The sequence below is a fragment of the Gekko japonicus genome, unplaced genomic scaffold (genome assembly GCF_001447785.1).
Source record: "Gekko japonicus isolate JY-2015 unplaced genomic scaffold, Gekko_japonicus_V1.1 scaffold3065, whole genome shotgun sequence".
In the NCBI taxonomy this organism is placed as follows: Eukaryota; Metazoa; Chordata; class Lepidosauria; order Squamata; family Gekkonidae; genus Gekko; species Gekko japonicus.
This window is the reverse complement of record NW_015170984.1, coordinates 2,164-16,524: the sequence shown is the minus strand read 5'-3', so window position 1 is coordinate 16,524 and position 14,361 is coordinate 2,164. Positions and strand designations below refer to the sequence as shown.

Sequence of the window (14,361 nt, the reverse complement as noted above, 5' to 3'; positions counted from 1 at the left end):
GACCCATCTGTAGCTTTCAGTCTGGGCCTTTTTTAAAAAAAAATTATTCTCTTGCCTTACCATCAGCCAGTCACTAGCTTTTGTTGCATTTATTTTTCTTCTCTGACCCTGCGTCTGCTTTCCTGGGCCTGGTTATCCTTGTCGGACCCCTTCCCTGAGATAAGAGCCAGTGGCCTGTCGATCCGAAAATGTGGTTACAAAGGGAAAACAGGACATTCTGGAGAATGCTGGTTGTTGGTCCAAAAACTACACTTTAGAATCTGTTCCCGCCCCCCCAACCGCCGCCCCTTAACCTTTATTGTGTCTTGTGAAAGTAGAAGAAAAAGTTTGTGTCTTAAAAATGCAGTTTACCGGAGAAGAACTTTTTTAGGGACATTACTGAACCAAAAAGAAGGTTTTAAAAGGTCAAAGTTTTTCTCTCTCTCTCTTTTTCTTTTTTTTTCTTTTTTGTCTTCGACAAAGTATGTTTCAAAACTCACCCCATTTTAAAAAGGGTGTAAATTGCATATGAAAGTTAGTGATACCAGCACCCCAGTTCCTAAGCCTTACGTGTGCCGCTCTGCGCACTGCCTGTGCTGGGGATTGGCACTATGACTTCCACAAGGAATCGCTGGACCCAGGGTTCAGGGTTTCTTCGTTTCCCCTGAGAAATTCTCCAGCCATACGCCGTCGTTGCGGGGTGGGCAGGAGCTATGCTGTTTATTTTGGAGAACTTCTCCAGCGGATTGTGTCCATAAAACTTAACTTTAAAGAAAGAGGGCTATGTTACTTGGTTTGCACTCTGCAGAGGTACCAAAAAAGAAAGAAGAAAAGGCTGCCTCTTGATTAAATTTTGTCTTCATGCTGGGCATTTCATCTCGAAGAATGGTCGGAGAAGGCAGGCTTGGGTTTTGAAACACTACTTGCTTAAAGCATTACAGGCTCTCGCCCCCTTCCTTTCGCGAAATGAGGTGGGAAAGTATATATGGTTAGGAAGCAATAAGGGACGGTCTAACTCCTAGGCTGGTGTGTTTTCCCCCCTCCTTTTTTATATATATAAATATATATATATATAAATGTATATGACACTGTTTGGCTTTTTGTTTAGTGACCTTTTACCCCCCCCCTTCGGAAAAAAGTGTGGATTTGGGATCGTTCGCTCATTCGGTTGCCGCCTCTTCTCATTGCAAGAGTGTTAAAAATTCTAGCAAAAAAGATCTTCCCTTCAAATTAAAAAAAAATATATGATGGCGCACTCATTGTTACGGGGACGCGTATTTATTTATTTTTGTAATTATTATTTTAAGCCTTTTCAGATACTTTGAAACAAAGCGGTAGTGCATTTTTTGGTTTCCTAGCCCAGAAGCCGAAGGGAAGCCTCCAGTTCTTTGTCCATGTGCTGATTTTCTTTGGGGTTTGGAGGGAGAAAAGGGGGGCCTTTCTGAAGAGAGATGAAGATCTCAATACTGGATAAGCTTCCACCCACCCACTTCAACTTATCACCAGTCTAAAGTTCGGGAGAGTAAGTTTTAAAAGGACATTTTGGGGGGAATTATGGAAACCTATTAATGTCTTTCTAAACCCTTCAGATTTTCCCACCTGATGCCAAACAGGACGGCTCTGCAAATTAAAAAAAGGAAGCAAAAATTATACCCCGACTCCGTTTAGTATTAAGACAAAAAAAACAAACCAGGTTTTTTTTCCTTTCCTTCCTTCCTTCCCCTGCTGGTACCAGTTTGAACGTCATCACAGTTCAAAAAACGAAATATAGTACTATAAAATAATTTTGTACTGTATTTATTGTGTATAACAATTTTTTAAAAGAATTATGTACATTTAGTACTTCTGTGTAAATTAAATTGCTCTTCTTTTTAAAAATGGTATAGGAATTGGTTTGGTGCTCTCTTTTTTTTGGTGGTTGCTTGTTTAAACAGAGAGACCGGTGTTCGGATATGAAAGGGGGAGTGGGACTTAATTGAAGGGAATTGGTACAAACGGCTCCTGCCCAAGGCGAGGCGAGTTGGCACTGGAGTGGGATGCAGAGAGAGAGACACGAGGAAACCTAATCCAGTGGTATGATGGCAGCAACAATCAGGGGTCATTTCCTGCAGGAGCGCACATGCAACAAGCCCCACCCCCTGCTCCCAGCAGCCCTCAGACAGAGCAAGAAGCAGCCAGGTAAGTTGCAGAGGCCCCCCCCCCGGTCCAAAACAGTCCAGTGGCACCTTTAAGGCCAAGTTTTATTCAGGTACAAGCTCTCCCTCCTCTGTGAGGGCAGATCTGCACGTTCCTCCCCCCCCCAACCCCACAATAGCTAGCAATCCAAAAGAGTCCAGTGGAGCCTGAGCGGTGGGTGTTGCCTTCCGACACACTTCCGGTGAGGTCAGGGGGTGTGGCCTGTGCAAATGAGTTATACTAATGAGCTCCTGCTCCTCTTTTTCTACAAAATGACCCCTGGCAACAATAGAGCGGACTTCAGAGAAATGCCTCAACTGGGTAAAAGGAGTTTATTGAAGAAAGGAACAGCATCAGTCTTGCCGTGAAAGGCCCTCTCCACTGGTAGCTTGAGGGTGTGCCCTCCCTGGAGGTAGCTAATTCTCGTCCCGTGGTCCTAAAGGCAGGGCTTATTAAATGACTGCCACAGAGGTTAGTTACCCACGGCTTTGGAGCCAAATGTGGCTCAGTGTGGAACCAAGCATGGCTCCTTCAAAAAGGAAATGAAGTCTTTTAAGTATGCTGAAGGTGGGTTCCTGGAAAAACCAGCTTGTGAAAGGAAGGGCAGGCAAAGATCTTTACGGGGCTAAATGGATTTTTAGAGATCCTTTACAGAATGGGGGAATCATAGAAGTCCGCAAGTTGCCAGTCATCGAAGTGCAGGTCTGTACCAGAGTACCAGTTCAAATGTGCAGATCTGTGCCAGGGTACTGAAAGAATTGTGCCCGGGTGCTGGTGTGTCCTCATTACTTATCGTGAGACGTCCATTTGTGCCACTTCCTATTCAACGACTCAACAAGGTGGGTCGCCGTGTTAAGAACATAAGAGAAGCCAGCGTTGGATCAGGCCAATGGCCCATCTAGTCCAACGCACAGTGGCCAAAAATACCAGGGGCCATCAGGAGGTCCAGCAGTGGGGCCAGGACACTAGAAGCCCTCCCACTGTCCCCCCCCAAGCACCAAGAATGCAGTGCATCACTTGCCCCATACCAAGAGTTCCTATCAATACCTTGTGGCTAAGAGCCACTGATGGACTTCTGCTCCATATAAGAACATAAGAGAAGCCAGTGTTGGATCAGGCCAATGGCCCATTCCAGTCCAACACTCTGTGTCACACAGTGTCCAAAAATACCAGGTGCTATCAGGAGGTCCAGCAGTGGGGCCAGGACACTAGAAGCCCTCCCACCTTTGCCCCCCAAGGACCAAGAATACAGAGCATCACTTGCCCCAGACATAAAAACATAAGAGAAGCCAGTGTTGGATCAGGCCAAAGGCCCATCCAGTTCAACACTCTGTGTCACACAGTAGCCAAAAATACAAGGTGCCCTCAGGAGGTCCAGCAGTGGGGCCAGGACACCAGAAGCCCTCCCCCTGTTGCCCCCCCCCCACAAGCACCAAGAATACAGAGCATCACATGCCCCAGACCAAGAGTTCCTATCAATACCTTGTGGCTAATAGCCAACAAAAGTCTGCATGGTCAAAGCAATGGTATTCACAGTAGTCATGTATGGCTGCGAGAGTTGGACTGCAAGAAGATCAAATCAGTCCATCCTAAAAGAAATCAACCCTGACTGTTCCCTGGAAGGCCAGATAATGAAACTGAAGCTCAAATACTTTGGCCACCAAATGAGAAGGGAGCACTCACTGGAGAAGACCCTGATGCTGGGAAAGATTGAAGGTCAAAGAAGAAGGGGATGGCAAAGGATGAGATGGTTGGACAGTGTCATCGAGGCAACGAACATGAAGTTGAGCAAACTTCAGAGGACGGCGGAAGACAGGAAGGCCTGGCGTGATCTCGTCCATGGGGTCGCGGAGAGTCGGACTCGACTGTGCGACTGAACAACAACAAATAGCCACTGATGGACCTCTGCTCCAGATGTTTATCCAATTCCCTCTGGAAGCTGTCCATGCTTGTTGCCGCCTCCGGTGACCGTGGATTCCACGCGTAATGTTAGCCTGTCTGTAGCAGCAGAAAAGAGCAAGAGCCCACTAGCACCTTCAGGACTAACCAAATTTGTGGCAGGGGAGGAGGAGGAGCTTTCTTCTGAAGAAGCAAGCAGTGATTCAGGAAAGCTCATACCCTAGCACAAATTCTGTTAGTCTTGAAGGTGCTACTGAGCTCTCACGACGACTCAGCAGTCAGCGCTAGGACTGCAAAACCTTCATGGAATCCAACAATGCTTTGGGGGTATTTGCACAGCCCACTTGCCCCTTTTTGGCAAAACGTGGAGAAAAGTGGCTCGAGACTTTTCTTATGGACATGGTCACCTGGACAGTAGAAAACAGCGTCTCCCATGACATCAGTCAGTCACTACTACGTTTTGCTTTCTATAAACAAAAAAAGCACTCCCAAGAAACAGCCCCCGAAAGATCTATGCATTTTGTCACTGAGGTCGTTTCTCTAGCCCAAACCGCTGTAACAGGAGTGGGTAGAAAAATACCCCCATTAGTCACCATGAAAACTGATCCAGGGAACCACTTTAAGTGTCCTGCAGAGATACAGCCTTCCGCCCTTACCTGAAGGACCCTACCTGGCAACCCGGAGAACCTTTATCTTCACAACAGAGAGAGAAAGAGATTTGTGGATTAAGAAAAACACCCCAGGTATCAGGAGCAATGCTGTTGTTGTTCAGTCGCACAGTCGAGTCCGACTCTTCGCGACCCCATGGACCGCATCACGCCAGGCCCTCCTGTCTTCCGTCGTGCTCCCGAGTTTGCTTAATTTCGTGTTCTTTGCATCGATAACATGAGCAATAAAGGTAAAGGTTTCCCTTGCCCGAAAGCCAGTCGAATCCGACTCTAGGGTTGTGGTGCTCGTCTCCGTTTCAAAGCCAAAGAGCCAGCGCTGTCCAAAGACGTTTCCGTGGTCATATGGCCGGCATGACTAAACGCAGAGGCGCACGGAACGCTGTTCCCTTTCCACCAAAGCGGTTACCTATTTATCTACTTGCAATTTCTTAATTTTGAACTGTAGGTTGGCAGGCGCTGGGGCCGGAGACGGGAGCTCACTCCGTTGTGCGGCACTCGGGTCTCGAACTGCTGAACTACCGACCTTCCAGCCTGCAGTTCAGCATCTTAACCACTTGAGCCACCGCAGCAATAGGACTTACTAATTTCAGATGCTTTAAAATATTTCCTCGAAACTCCATGGAAGTTTGTTAGCTGTCCAGAATCTTAGGTTCAAACACTATGATTTCTACCCAAAGATACACTGGAGTTCGGCTTCGGGTAGAAATTAGACCCCAAATGTAATATGTGGCAGTCACTGGTAATGGTGTCTCTCTTCAGCTGTGCAAATGGCCTTTTTCTTGCTTTGAATTGTGAGTTGTGGCTCCTCAATTAACAAAAGGCTGCAGAAGGCTCTAAGCTTGGCTTTTTCTCCCTTCCAGTGGGAGGAGGCCCCTCTCTTGCCTACAAGCAGTGGAACAAGAGCCTCTTTGAGCCCTTTGAGTCTTCTGACGGAGACCCTCCTGTCTTGGAGATTGCCTTTATTCCCCGGCTTTATCCCCCACCCTTCACTACCCGAAGGAGTCTCAGAGCGGCTTGCAAACTCCTTTCCCTTCCCCTCCCCACAACAGACACCCTGTGAGGGAGGGGGGGCTGAGAGAGCTCTTTCGAGGACTGCCCTTGAGGGAACAGCTCTGAGAGAACTTGTTACTGAAGAAGAAAAGAAGAAGAAGAGATTGTTCTGACGGAGAGAAGAAGAAGAGGAGATTGCCTTTATTCCCCGCCCTTCACTACCCGAAGGAGTCTCAGAGCGGCTTGCAAACTCCTTTCCCTTCCCCTCCCCACAACAGACACCCTGCGAGGTCGGTGGGGGTGAGAGAGCTCTGAGAGAAACGGCTCTTTTTCAAGAACAGCTCTGACAGAACTACGGCTTGCCCAAGATCATACAGCCAGGTGCAAGTGGAGGAGTGGGGGAATCAAACCCGGTTCTCCCAGATTAGAGTCCGCGCACTTCACCACCACACCAAACTGGCTCAAGAGAGCCGAGTGCCACAGCCAGGTGGAGTGATGGGGCAGTGGGGAGGCAGCCTGAAGGAACAGATCTCGGCAGCTGGCCATGGGCCTATCTGTAAAAAAAACCCCACCACACACACCTTACAGGTTGGTTGCAGGCAGGGCTCATTTTCCTGCAGGAGCGCACAGGAGCAGAGCTCAGGCAGTAAAGAGCCCAGGGGGCGGGCACATGCAACAAGCCCCACCCCCTGCTCCCAGCAGCCCTCTGTCAGAGCAAGAAGCAGCCAGGTAAGTTTTTTTTTTGCAAACCCCCCCCCCCCCAGTCCAAAACAGTCCAGTGGCACCTTTAAGACCAAGTTTTATTCAGGTACAAGCGCTCCCTCCTCTGTGAGGACAGATCTGCATGTGTCCCCCCCCCAATAGCTAGCAATCCAAAAGAGTCCAGTGGCACCTTTAAGACCAAGTTTTATTCAGGTACAAGCTCTCCCTCCTCTGCGAGGACAGATCTGCACGTCCCCATCCCCCCAATAGCTAGCAACCCAAAACAGTCCAGTGGCACCTTTAAGACCAAGTTTTATTCAGATACAAGCTCTCCCTCCTCTGCGAGGACAGATCTCCACATCCCCCCCCCGCAATAGCTACCAATCCAAAGCAGTCCAGTGGAGCCTGAGCGGTGGGTGTTGCCTTCCGACACACTTCCGGTGATACCAGGGGGTGTGGCATATGCAAATAAGTTATGCTAGTGAGTTATGCTAATGAGCTCCTGCACCTCTTTTTCTACGAAATGACCCCTGGTCCTATTGAAACTAAAATGGGCTTCTAACCATTTCCCGAGGCATTTGGTCCACTGGGTCTAAGAGATTCTCAGATTCACCCTTTATTTTTTAGTTTAAAAAGTCATTAGATTTTGGTTTCAAGGTTCAGCGTTCCTTTTCTCCTCTGCCTCTCTTGCGACTCGTCCGCTTTGTGTACAGCCTGCACACGACTGGAGCGCCAACACCTTCCTCTTTCACGAGCTGTGGTTGAACTTGTATTGTCTCTTCACGCGGGCTGAAGGCCCCTGATCCGCTTTGAAGATGAAGTTCCAAATGACGACGCCCCAGGAGTAGTGATAGGGAAGGCTGTCGTAATATTCGGGGGCAATTTTCTTCACCTGGAAGGACACAGACACCACGGCGAGAGTCAGGCAAAACAACAACAGGGAAGATCACTGTGCATTAAAAGTATCTGTCGAGGAAAGAGGCTGCCTGCTGCACCTCTGCGCGATTTACACCTATGAACTTGCAGTCATGTGGCATGGGGCAAGAGGGAGAGAGATTTCTGCATTAGGTGTGATTGGCTGTCATATATCCAGGTGGGGCTTCAATGAATTAGTTGAGAATCAGAGATTTCCTTGTCACCAACAGAAACACTGGTGGTCATCTCAACAAAGCCAGCCTTGTGCTGCCCTGTTCTGCCTTGGGGACGTGCAGGCGAGGGAAAGGGCGTGTTTAACCCTTCACCCTCCACTCACTTTCACTATTCAAAAAGCGGGTTCCCTGTTTCGTTATGAGCGTTTTAAAAGGAGAAAAGGGTGCATTCCTTTGAAGGGAAAGCACACACCTCCCCTTCAAATTGCTAATAACAAACCAGGGAATCCAGTTTCGTATAGTGACACCAAGTGGGGGCTGAAGGGTTAAACACCCTTTCCCGTTCCTAGACAGCACTGAGGCAAATCGAGGCTGTAGGAGCCAGTAATTTGCATTACATGGAAGGAATAAGATGTATGATCTTTATCTTATCTGTCTGAGCTCTCTGTAATCTGTCTATCTACCTATCTATCATCTATTTATCTACCTATCTATCATCTACCTACCTATCATCTATCTATCTATCTATCTATCTATCTATCTATCTATCTATCTATCTATCTATCTATCATCTATCTACCTCTGTCTGTCTGTCTATCTATCTATCTATCTACCATTGATCATCTATCTAAAAAACCGTTTTAGGAGAATGGTCAGAACAAAAGCTTAAATAAAGATTCAAGTCACTGGGCTTGTGGCTCAGTGACAGAGCCTCTGCTCGGCATGCAGAAGGTCCCAGGTTCAATCCCCGGCATCTCCAGTTAAAAGGACCAGGCAGGAGGTGATGTGAAAGACCCCTGCCTGAGACCCTGGAGAGCTGTAAAGAGGGGCTGTGGCTCAGTGGCAGAGCCTCTGCTTGGCATGCAGAAGGTCCCAGGTTTAGTCCCCAGAGGCATCTCCAGTTAAAAGGACCAGGCAGGAGGTGATGTGAATATTTCTCTGCCTGAGACCCTGGAGAGCTGCTGCCAGTCTGAGTAGACAGTACTGACCTTGAGGGACCAAGATCTGTTTGTTGAGGGGCCGTGGCTCAGTGGTAGAGCCTCTGCTTGGCATGCAGAATGTCCCAGGTTCAATTCCAGGCATCTCTAGTCAAAAAGGAACAGGCAGGAGGTGATGGGAAAGACCTCCGCCTGAGACCTTGGAAAGCTGTAAAGAGGGGCCGTGGCTCAGTGGAAGAGCCTCTGCTTGGCACGTAGAATGTCCCAGGTTCAATTCCAGGCATCTCTAGTCAAAAAGGATGAGGCAGGAGGTGAGGGGAAAGACCTCCAGCTGAGACCTTGGAGAGCCACTGCCAGTCTGAGTAGACCATGCTGACCGTGATGGACCAAGATCTGTTTGTTGAGGGGCTGTGGCCAACGCTCCCTCTACGCCGTGGAGTCTTGTGAGCAAAAATTCTACTCTGTGAGCTGCTGGCATTAAAGTTGTGAGCAAGCGATTTGGCTCCTGCATCAATTAGTTTGCTCTGGAGCCCCATCCTCCCTGAGCTAAGACAAACATTTGTGAGCTGGAGGCTAAAAAACTGTGAGCTAGCTCACTCTAACTCAGCTTAGAGGCTGTGGCTCAGTGGTAGAGCCTCTGCTTTGGCATGCGGAAAGTCCCAGGTTCAGTCCCCGGCATCTCCAGTTAAAAGGACCAGGCAGTAGGCGATGTGAAAGTAGGCAATGTGAAAGACCTCCGCCTGAGACCCTGGACAGCGGCTGCCAGTCTGAGCAGACAATAATGATTCATATGTTCCTAAGGAATGGAGCTCACCCTTTACAGAAGAATGTCTTCCATGCATCACAGGTTTCGCGCTGTTTCATTTTACGATGTGCCCAGGAGAGGTCATTGCGACTTGCAAGAGATACGGAGCGGTGCCTAACTGGAATGTTTTGATTGGGACCTCGCTTATACATGTGTATTCATTGTATGTTAATGAAGACTTGCCTGATTTACCTGACGAAGGAATAGATCTGAAACGCTGATTATATTATCCGGAACTGTGTCGTTTCTACTTCGAATTGATCTTATTTACTACAAGCCACAGTGTATAAATGTTTGGACTTTAATTCAAGGACATGCGATGTTTATATAAACAGACTCCCCCCCCCCCCGTGCGCTTTTTCTTGTTCTATTTATGAAGGAAGTCTACTGCTTTTGAGATATGCTGTGACCAGTGCCCCCTCTAAGCTGAGTTAGTGTGAGCCAGCTCACAGGTTTTTAGCCTCCAGCTCACACATTTTTGTCTCAGCTCAGGGAGGAGGGCTCCAGAGCAAACTAACTTATGCAAGGAGACAAATCACTCGCTCACAACTTTAATCCCAGTAGCTCACAAAGTAGAATTTTTGCTCACAAGACTCCACAGCTTAGAGGGAGCACTTGGGTGCGACATTGCGAGTTTGAGTTTGTTACCACCCACTTTTGGATGATTGTTCTTTATTATGCTTGTGGTTCTACAATAATATATATATGTAAAAAGGTAAAGGTTCCCTTGCTCGAAAGCCAGTCGAATCCGACTCTAGGGTCGCGGTGCTCATCTCTGTTTCAAAGCCGAAGAGCCAGCGCTGTCCGGAGACGTTTCCGTGGTCATGTGGCCGGCATGACTGAACACCGAGGCGCACGGAACGCTGTTCCCACCGAAGTGGTACCTATTTATCTACTTGCAATTTCTTGCTTTCGAACTGCTAGGTTGGCAGGAGCTGGAACCAGAGACGGGAGCTCACTCCGTCATGCGGCACACTCGGGTCTCGAACTGCTGAACTACTGACCTTCCACAGCCTGCAGTTCAGCATCTTAACCACTTGAGCCACCGCAGCTCCTAATATATATATGAGTTTGGCGCTATTATTGACTTTGCTTTCCTTATCATTATTGTTGCATTTATTTAGCGTTCTTTGACGACAGATTTGTTTGTGAGTTCGTTCAAGCACGGGGCCAACAGAGACACAACAAACGTCCAACAGCTCACACGCATACATACCCTCCTTCCAAGAGGCGAACCAATCTTACCAGGGGTAGCTTGCTCCCTGGGATGCTTGGGAAATCGTGATGTTCCACATGGTGACCCGCGTTCAAGGCGATCCGGTTCAAAGGCCCGTAGTAGGAGACGGTGTCACAACCTTTGCCGTATTCGTAGTGCTCGGCAATAAAGTGGCCCGTGATGAGGTTGAAGCCGCTGGTGAACAGGACAGAAGCAAGCATGTAGATCAGGGACTTGGTTCCCATCGAGTAGAAGATGAGAAGGTCGTAGCCCAGCTGGACAGAGATGTTGATGAGCTCGATTTGGCTGACTGGCTTGGGACGGACAAACAAAGGTCTCAGGGCGTAGCAGAGCGGCTGCAGAAAGACCCAGATTAACTTTCCCAGGGACGTGTTGAACAAGCGGCACTCCAGATAGGTGGGCAGGTCCACATCCAACCTGTCCCCGGCCAAGTAGCGGTGGTGGTCAATGTGGTACTTCTTGAAGGTGGCGGCGATGGGGATGCCGATAGGCAGGTTGGCAAACATGTTGAAGTAGCTGTTCCACGTGGGTCTCTTGTTGCCGAAGGCCACGTTGTGGGAGATCTCGTGGATGGCCAGGGTTAGGGAGTGGCTGACGTAGCCCCCAACGGTGTAGGTCCAGAAGAAGACCCACTTCCACGGCAGGTCCTTCACCAGGTAGCAAGCCACCATCTGAACCAGAACCATGAGGGTCACCACCCATTTGAGGTGGGGGTCGGGGGCCATCAGTTTCTTGATCCCAGGATATTTGGCTGTGTGGAGGGAAACAGGAAATAGGTAACGTCAGCAGGGGTCATTTCCTGCAGGAGCGCACAGGAGCGGAGCTCCGGCAGTAAAGAGCCCAGGGGGTGGGCACATGCAACAAGCACCACCCCCTGCTCCCAGCAGCCCTCAGTCAGAGCAAGAAGTAGCCAGGTAAGCTGCAGAGCCCCCCCCGCTCCCCGGCCCAAAACAGTCCAGTGGCACCTTTGAGACCAAGTTTTATTCAGGTACAAGCTCTCCCTCCTCTGCGAGGACAGATCTGCACGTTCCCCCCTCCCAATAGCTAGCAATCCAAAACAGTCCAGCGGAGCCTGAGCGGTGGGTGTTGCCTTCTGACACACTTCCAGTGACGTCAGGGGGCGTGGCATATGCAAATGAGTTATGCTAATGAGTTATGCTAATGAGCTCCTGGACCTCTTTTTCTACTAAACGACCCCTGCTTACCTACCATTCCGATGTACCTGGAAAAGTGTGTGTTCACACAAAAGCTCATACCTTGAATAAACCTTTGTTGGTCCTGTGTCCAGTTTTGGGCACCACATCTTAGGAAGGGTGTTGACAAGCTTGAGCGTGTCCAGAAGAGGGCAACCAGGACGATGAGAGGGTTGGAGTCCAAGTCTTACAAGGAAAGGCTGAAAGAGTTGGGTCTTAAAGGTGCCACTGGGCTGTTTTGGGCCGGGGGGCCGGGGGGGGGCCTCTGCAACTTACCTGGCTGCTTCTTGCTCTGACTGAGGGCTGCTGGGAGCAGGGGGCGGGGCTTGTTGCATGTGCCTTCCGCTCCTGTGCGCTCCTGCAGGAAACGACCCTTGCTGACAAGACTCCACAGCTTAGAGGGAGCATTGATTCCAATGTCGTGCAAAACCGTCCTTCGGGCTGACCATGCTCTGCCCAGCCTGCCAGTGAAGGCCTGCCTCTCCAGCCCTGCTCTCTGTGCCTTGAGAGGTGAGGCGGGTGGCAAATTGAGGCAGGACATTTCCTGTGGTGGCCCCCTGGCTTTGGCCAGACCTGTAGCCTGATCTCAGAAGCCGAGCAGGGCCAGCCCTCATTGGCACTTGTATGAGAGACAGCCCAGGAAGACCAGGGTTGCTGCGCAGAGGAAGGCGATGGCAAACCACCTCTGTTCGCTTCTCGCCTTGGAAACCCTGTGGGGTCACTGCCACTTGGCTGGGACTCGATGGCCCTTTCTGCACACAGCTTTCCTTTCACATGCTCCCCCCCCCCCCTTCTCTGTACTTCCTTTTAGCCGTTTCAGGCCAAAACACATCTTTTGAACACATATGAACACACACGAAGCAGCCTAATACTAAATCAGGCTCTTGGTCCATCAAGACCAGTCTTGTCCACTCAGACTGGCATGTCGGGGATTGAACCTGGGACCTCCTGCAAGCCAAGCAGATGATCTGCCACTGAGACACAGACCCTCTTTACAGCTCTCCAGGGTCTCAGGCAGAGGTCTTTCCCATCATCTCCTGCCTGGTCCTTTTTAACTAGAGATGCCGGGGATTGAACCTGGGACCTTCTGCATGCCAAGCAGAGGCTCTTCCACTGAGCCACAGCCCCTCTTTACAGCTCTCCAGGGTCTCGGGCAGAGGTCTTTCCCATCACCTACCGCCTGTCCCTTTTTAATTAGAGATGTCGGGGATTGAACCTGGGACCTCCTGCAAGCCAAGCAGATGATCTGCCACTGAGACACAGACCCTCTTTACAGCTCTCCAGGGTCTCAGGCAGAGGTCTTTCCCATCACCTCCTGCCTGTTCCTTTTTAACTAGAGATGTCGGGGATTGAACCTGAGACCTCCTGCAAGCCAAGCAGAGGCTCTACCATTGAGCCCTCTTTACCGTGGCCAGAAACACCAGGTGCGGAAAGACCAGGTGCAGAAACACTGCATTATTTAGCATGTGTGAAAGCACCCAATTACTGTTGTCTGTGGACAGGCCTGCGTTCAGACAACCCTATGAACTGTAGTTAGTTTAACGAAACCCCGATCTTGTAGGAATAGATTCATTGACGGGTAATGCTCTAATTAATCCGTGTTCTCCAAACAGCCTGAAAAACTGTGCCTTGAAGATACTAATTATGATTAATGCTCTCAAGGAACCTGTCAAGGAACTTCTAATCCCTGCCTGAAGGTAGACAAAAGAGGAATCTGCAGAATGCATCCGGCTGTTTACAGATAGCTTCATTACTGGGAAATTACATAACCTTAAGGCTGACAATGAAGAAAATGAGATTGTTCAAAGCATTCCGTTCCTTGGCTCCCCTCATCAACCCAAGGGGAGACTGCAACTGTAACGATTCCTTGTTTTTGTGTGTCTGTTTCTCTTTAAAAGTTTGGTTGCATGGCTGTGGTAGATAGACTAGAGTGGTTGAGAAAGGCAAGTGTTGTATCATTGGTGGTTGATAGAGAGGGGGAGGGGTTTGGGAAGTGAATCTTGTTGGATGAATATGTGAGTCAGTCAAGAGTTTCAGTTAGATGTTGACAGTTGATGTTCAGTTAGACAGTTAGTTCTGTGTGGAAGCAGTTATAAGCTGACAGCTGCAGTTGTTCAGTGAGACAGAGAGATAAAGCTGAAAGTTGAATGTACAGGAAACAGTAAAGTTTAAGTGACCAAAAGTTAAAGGAAAGTCTGAGTGTCATAACAATCTGGAGTGAAACAGTGAACACATATGGCATTGAGATAAACAAGTGTTACAAAGTTACATGAAAAGATCCCTGTCCGTGAGGGAGAAGATTGTGTGTGATACCAAAGCAATTGTTCATCATTTACACATTACTAGTTACATTGTACCACCCTCTTATTTAGTAATTTCAATAAATCCTCTTTTATCCAAGTTTATACCAGCTCTGAATGAAATACTTCCCAGGAACACATAGATCCTCGAAAGCCTTGAACTTGGTCTACCAAACTAAAAAGAGCAACAGTAAAAGCATAAAGGTTTGGAAATCCTTCAAATTTCCTGGTGGCAGCAGAATATACCCAGTTAGACAAAATACTTTTAAAGGGAAACTAGTCCTCCCCAATAAGGAGGGCATCACAGCAACCAAGAAGCGAGAAAAGATCCTTCAGCGTCAGGATGTGTCGCTGGCGACCAACGCTCCCTCTAAGCTGTGGAGTCTT

At 48.9% G+C, this 14,361-nt stretch overlaps 1 protein-coding gene across 1 annotated transcript; it reads right to left on the bottom strand.

The window, feature by feature from the left end:
* Window positions 1-7,117: 7,117 nt before the first annotated feature.
* LOC107116946 (sphingolipid delta(4)-desaturase/C4-monooxygenase DES2-like) lies at window positions 7,118-11,227 on the bottom strand. Its single transcript, XM_015418974.1, has 2 exons — window positions 10,490-11,227; window positions 7,118-7,305 (listed from the first exon to the last, which is right to left on the bottom strand). The coding sequence occupies exons 1-2, from the start codon at window positions 11,204-11,206 to the stop codon at window positions 7,162-7,164; spliced, it is 861 nt and encodes a 286-aa protein (XP_015274460.1). The 5' UTR covers window positions 11,207-11,227; the 3' UTR covers window positions 7,118-7,161.
* Between the last annotated feature and the right edge of the window lie 3,134 nt (window positions 11,228-14,361).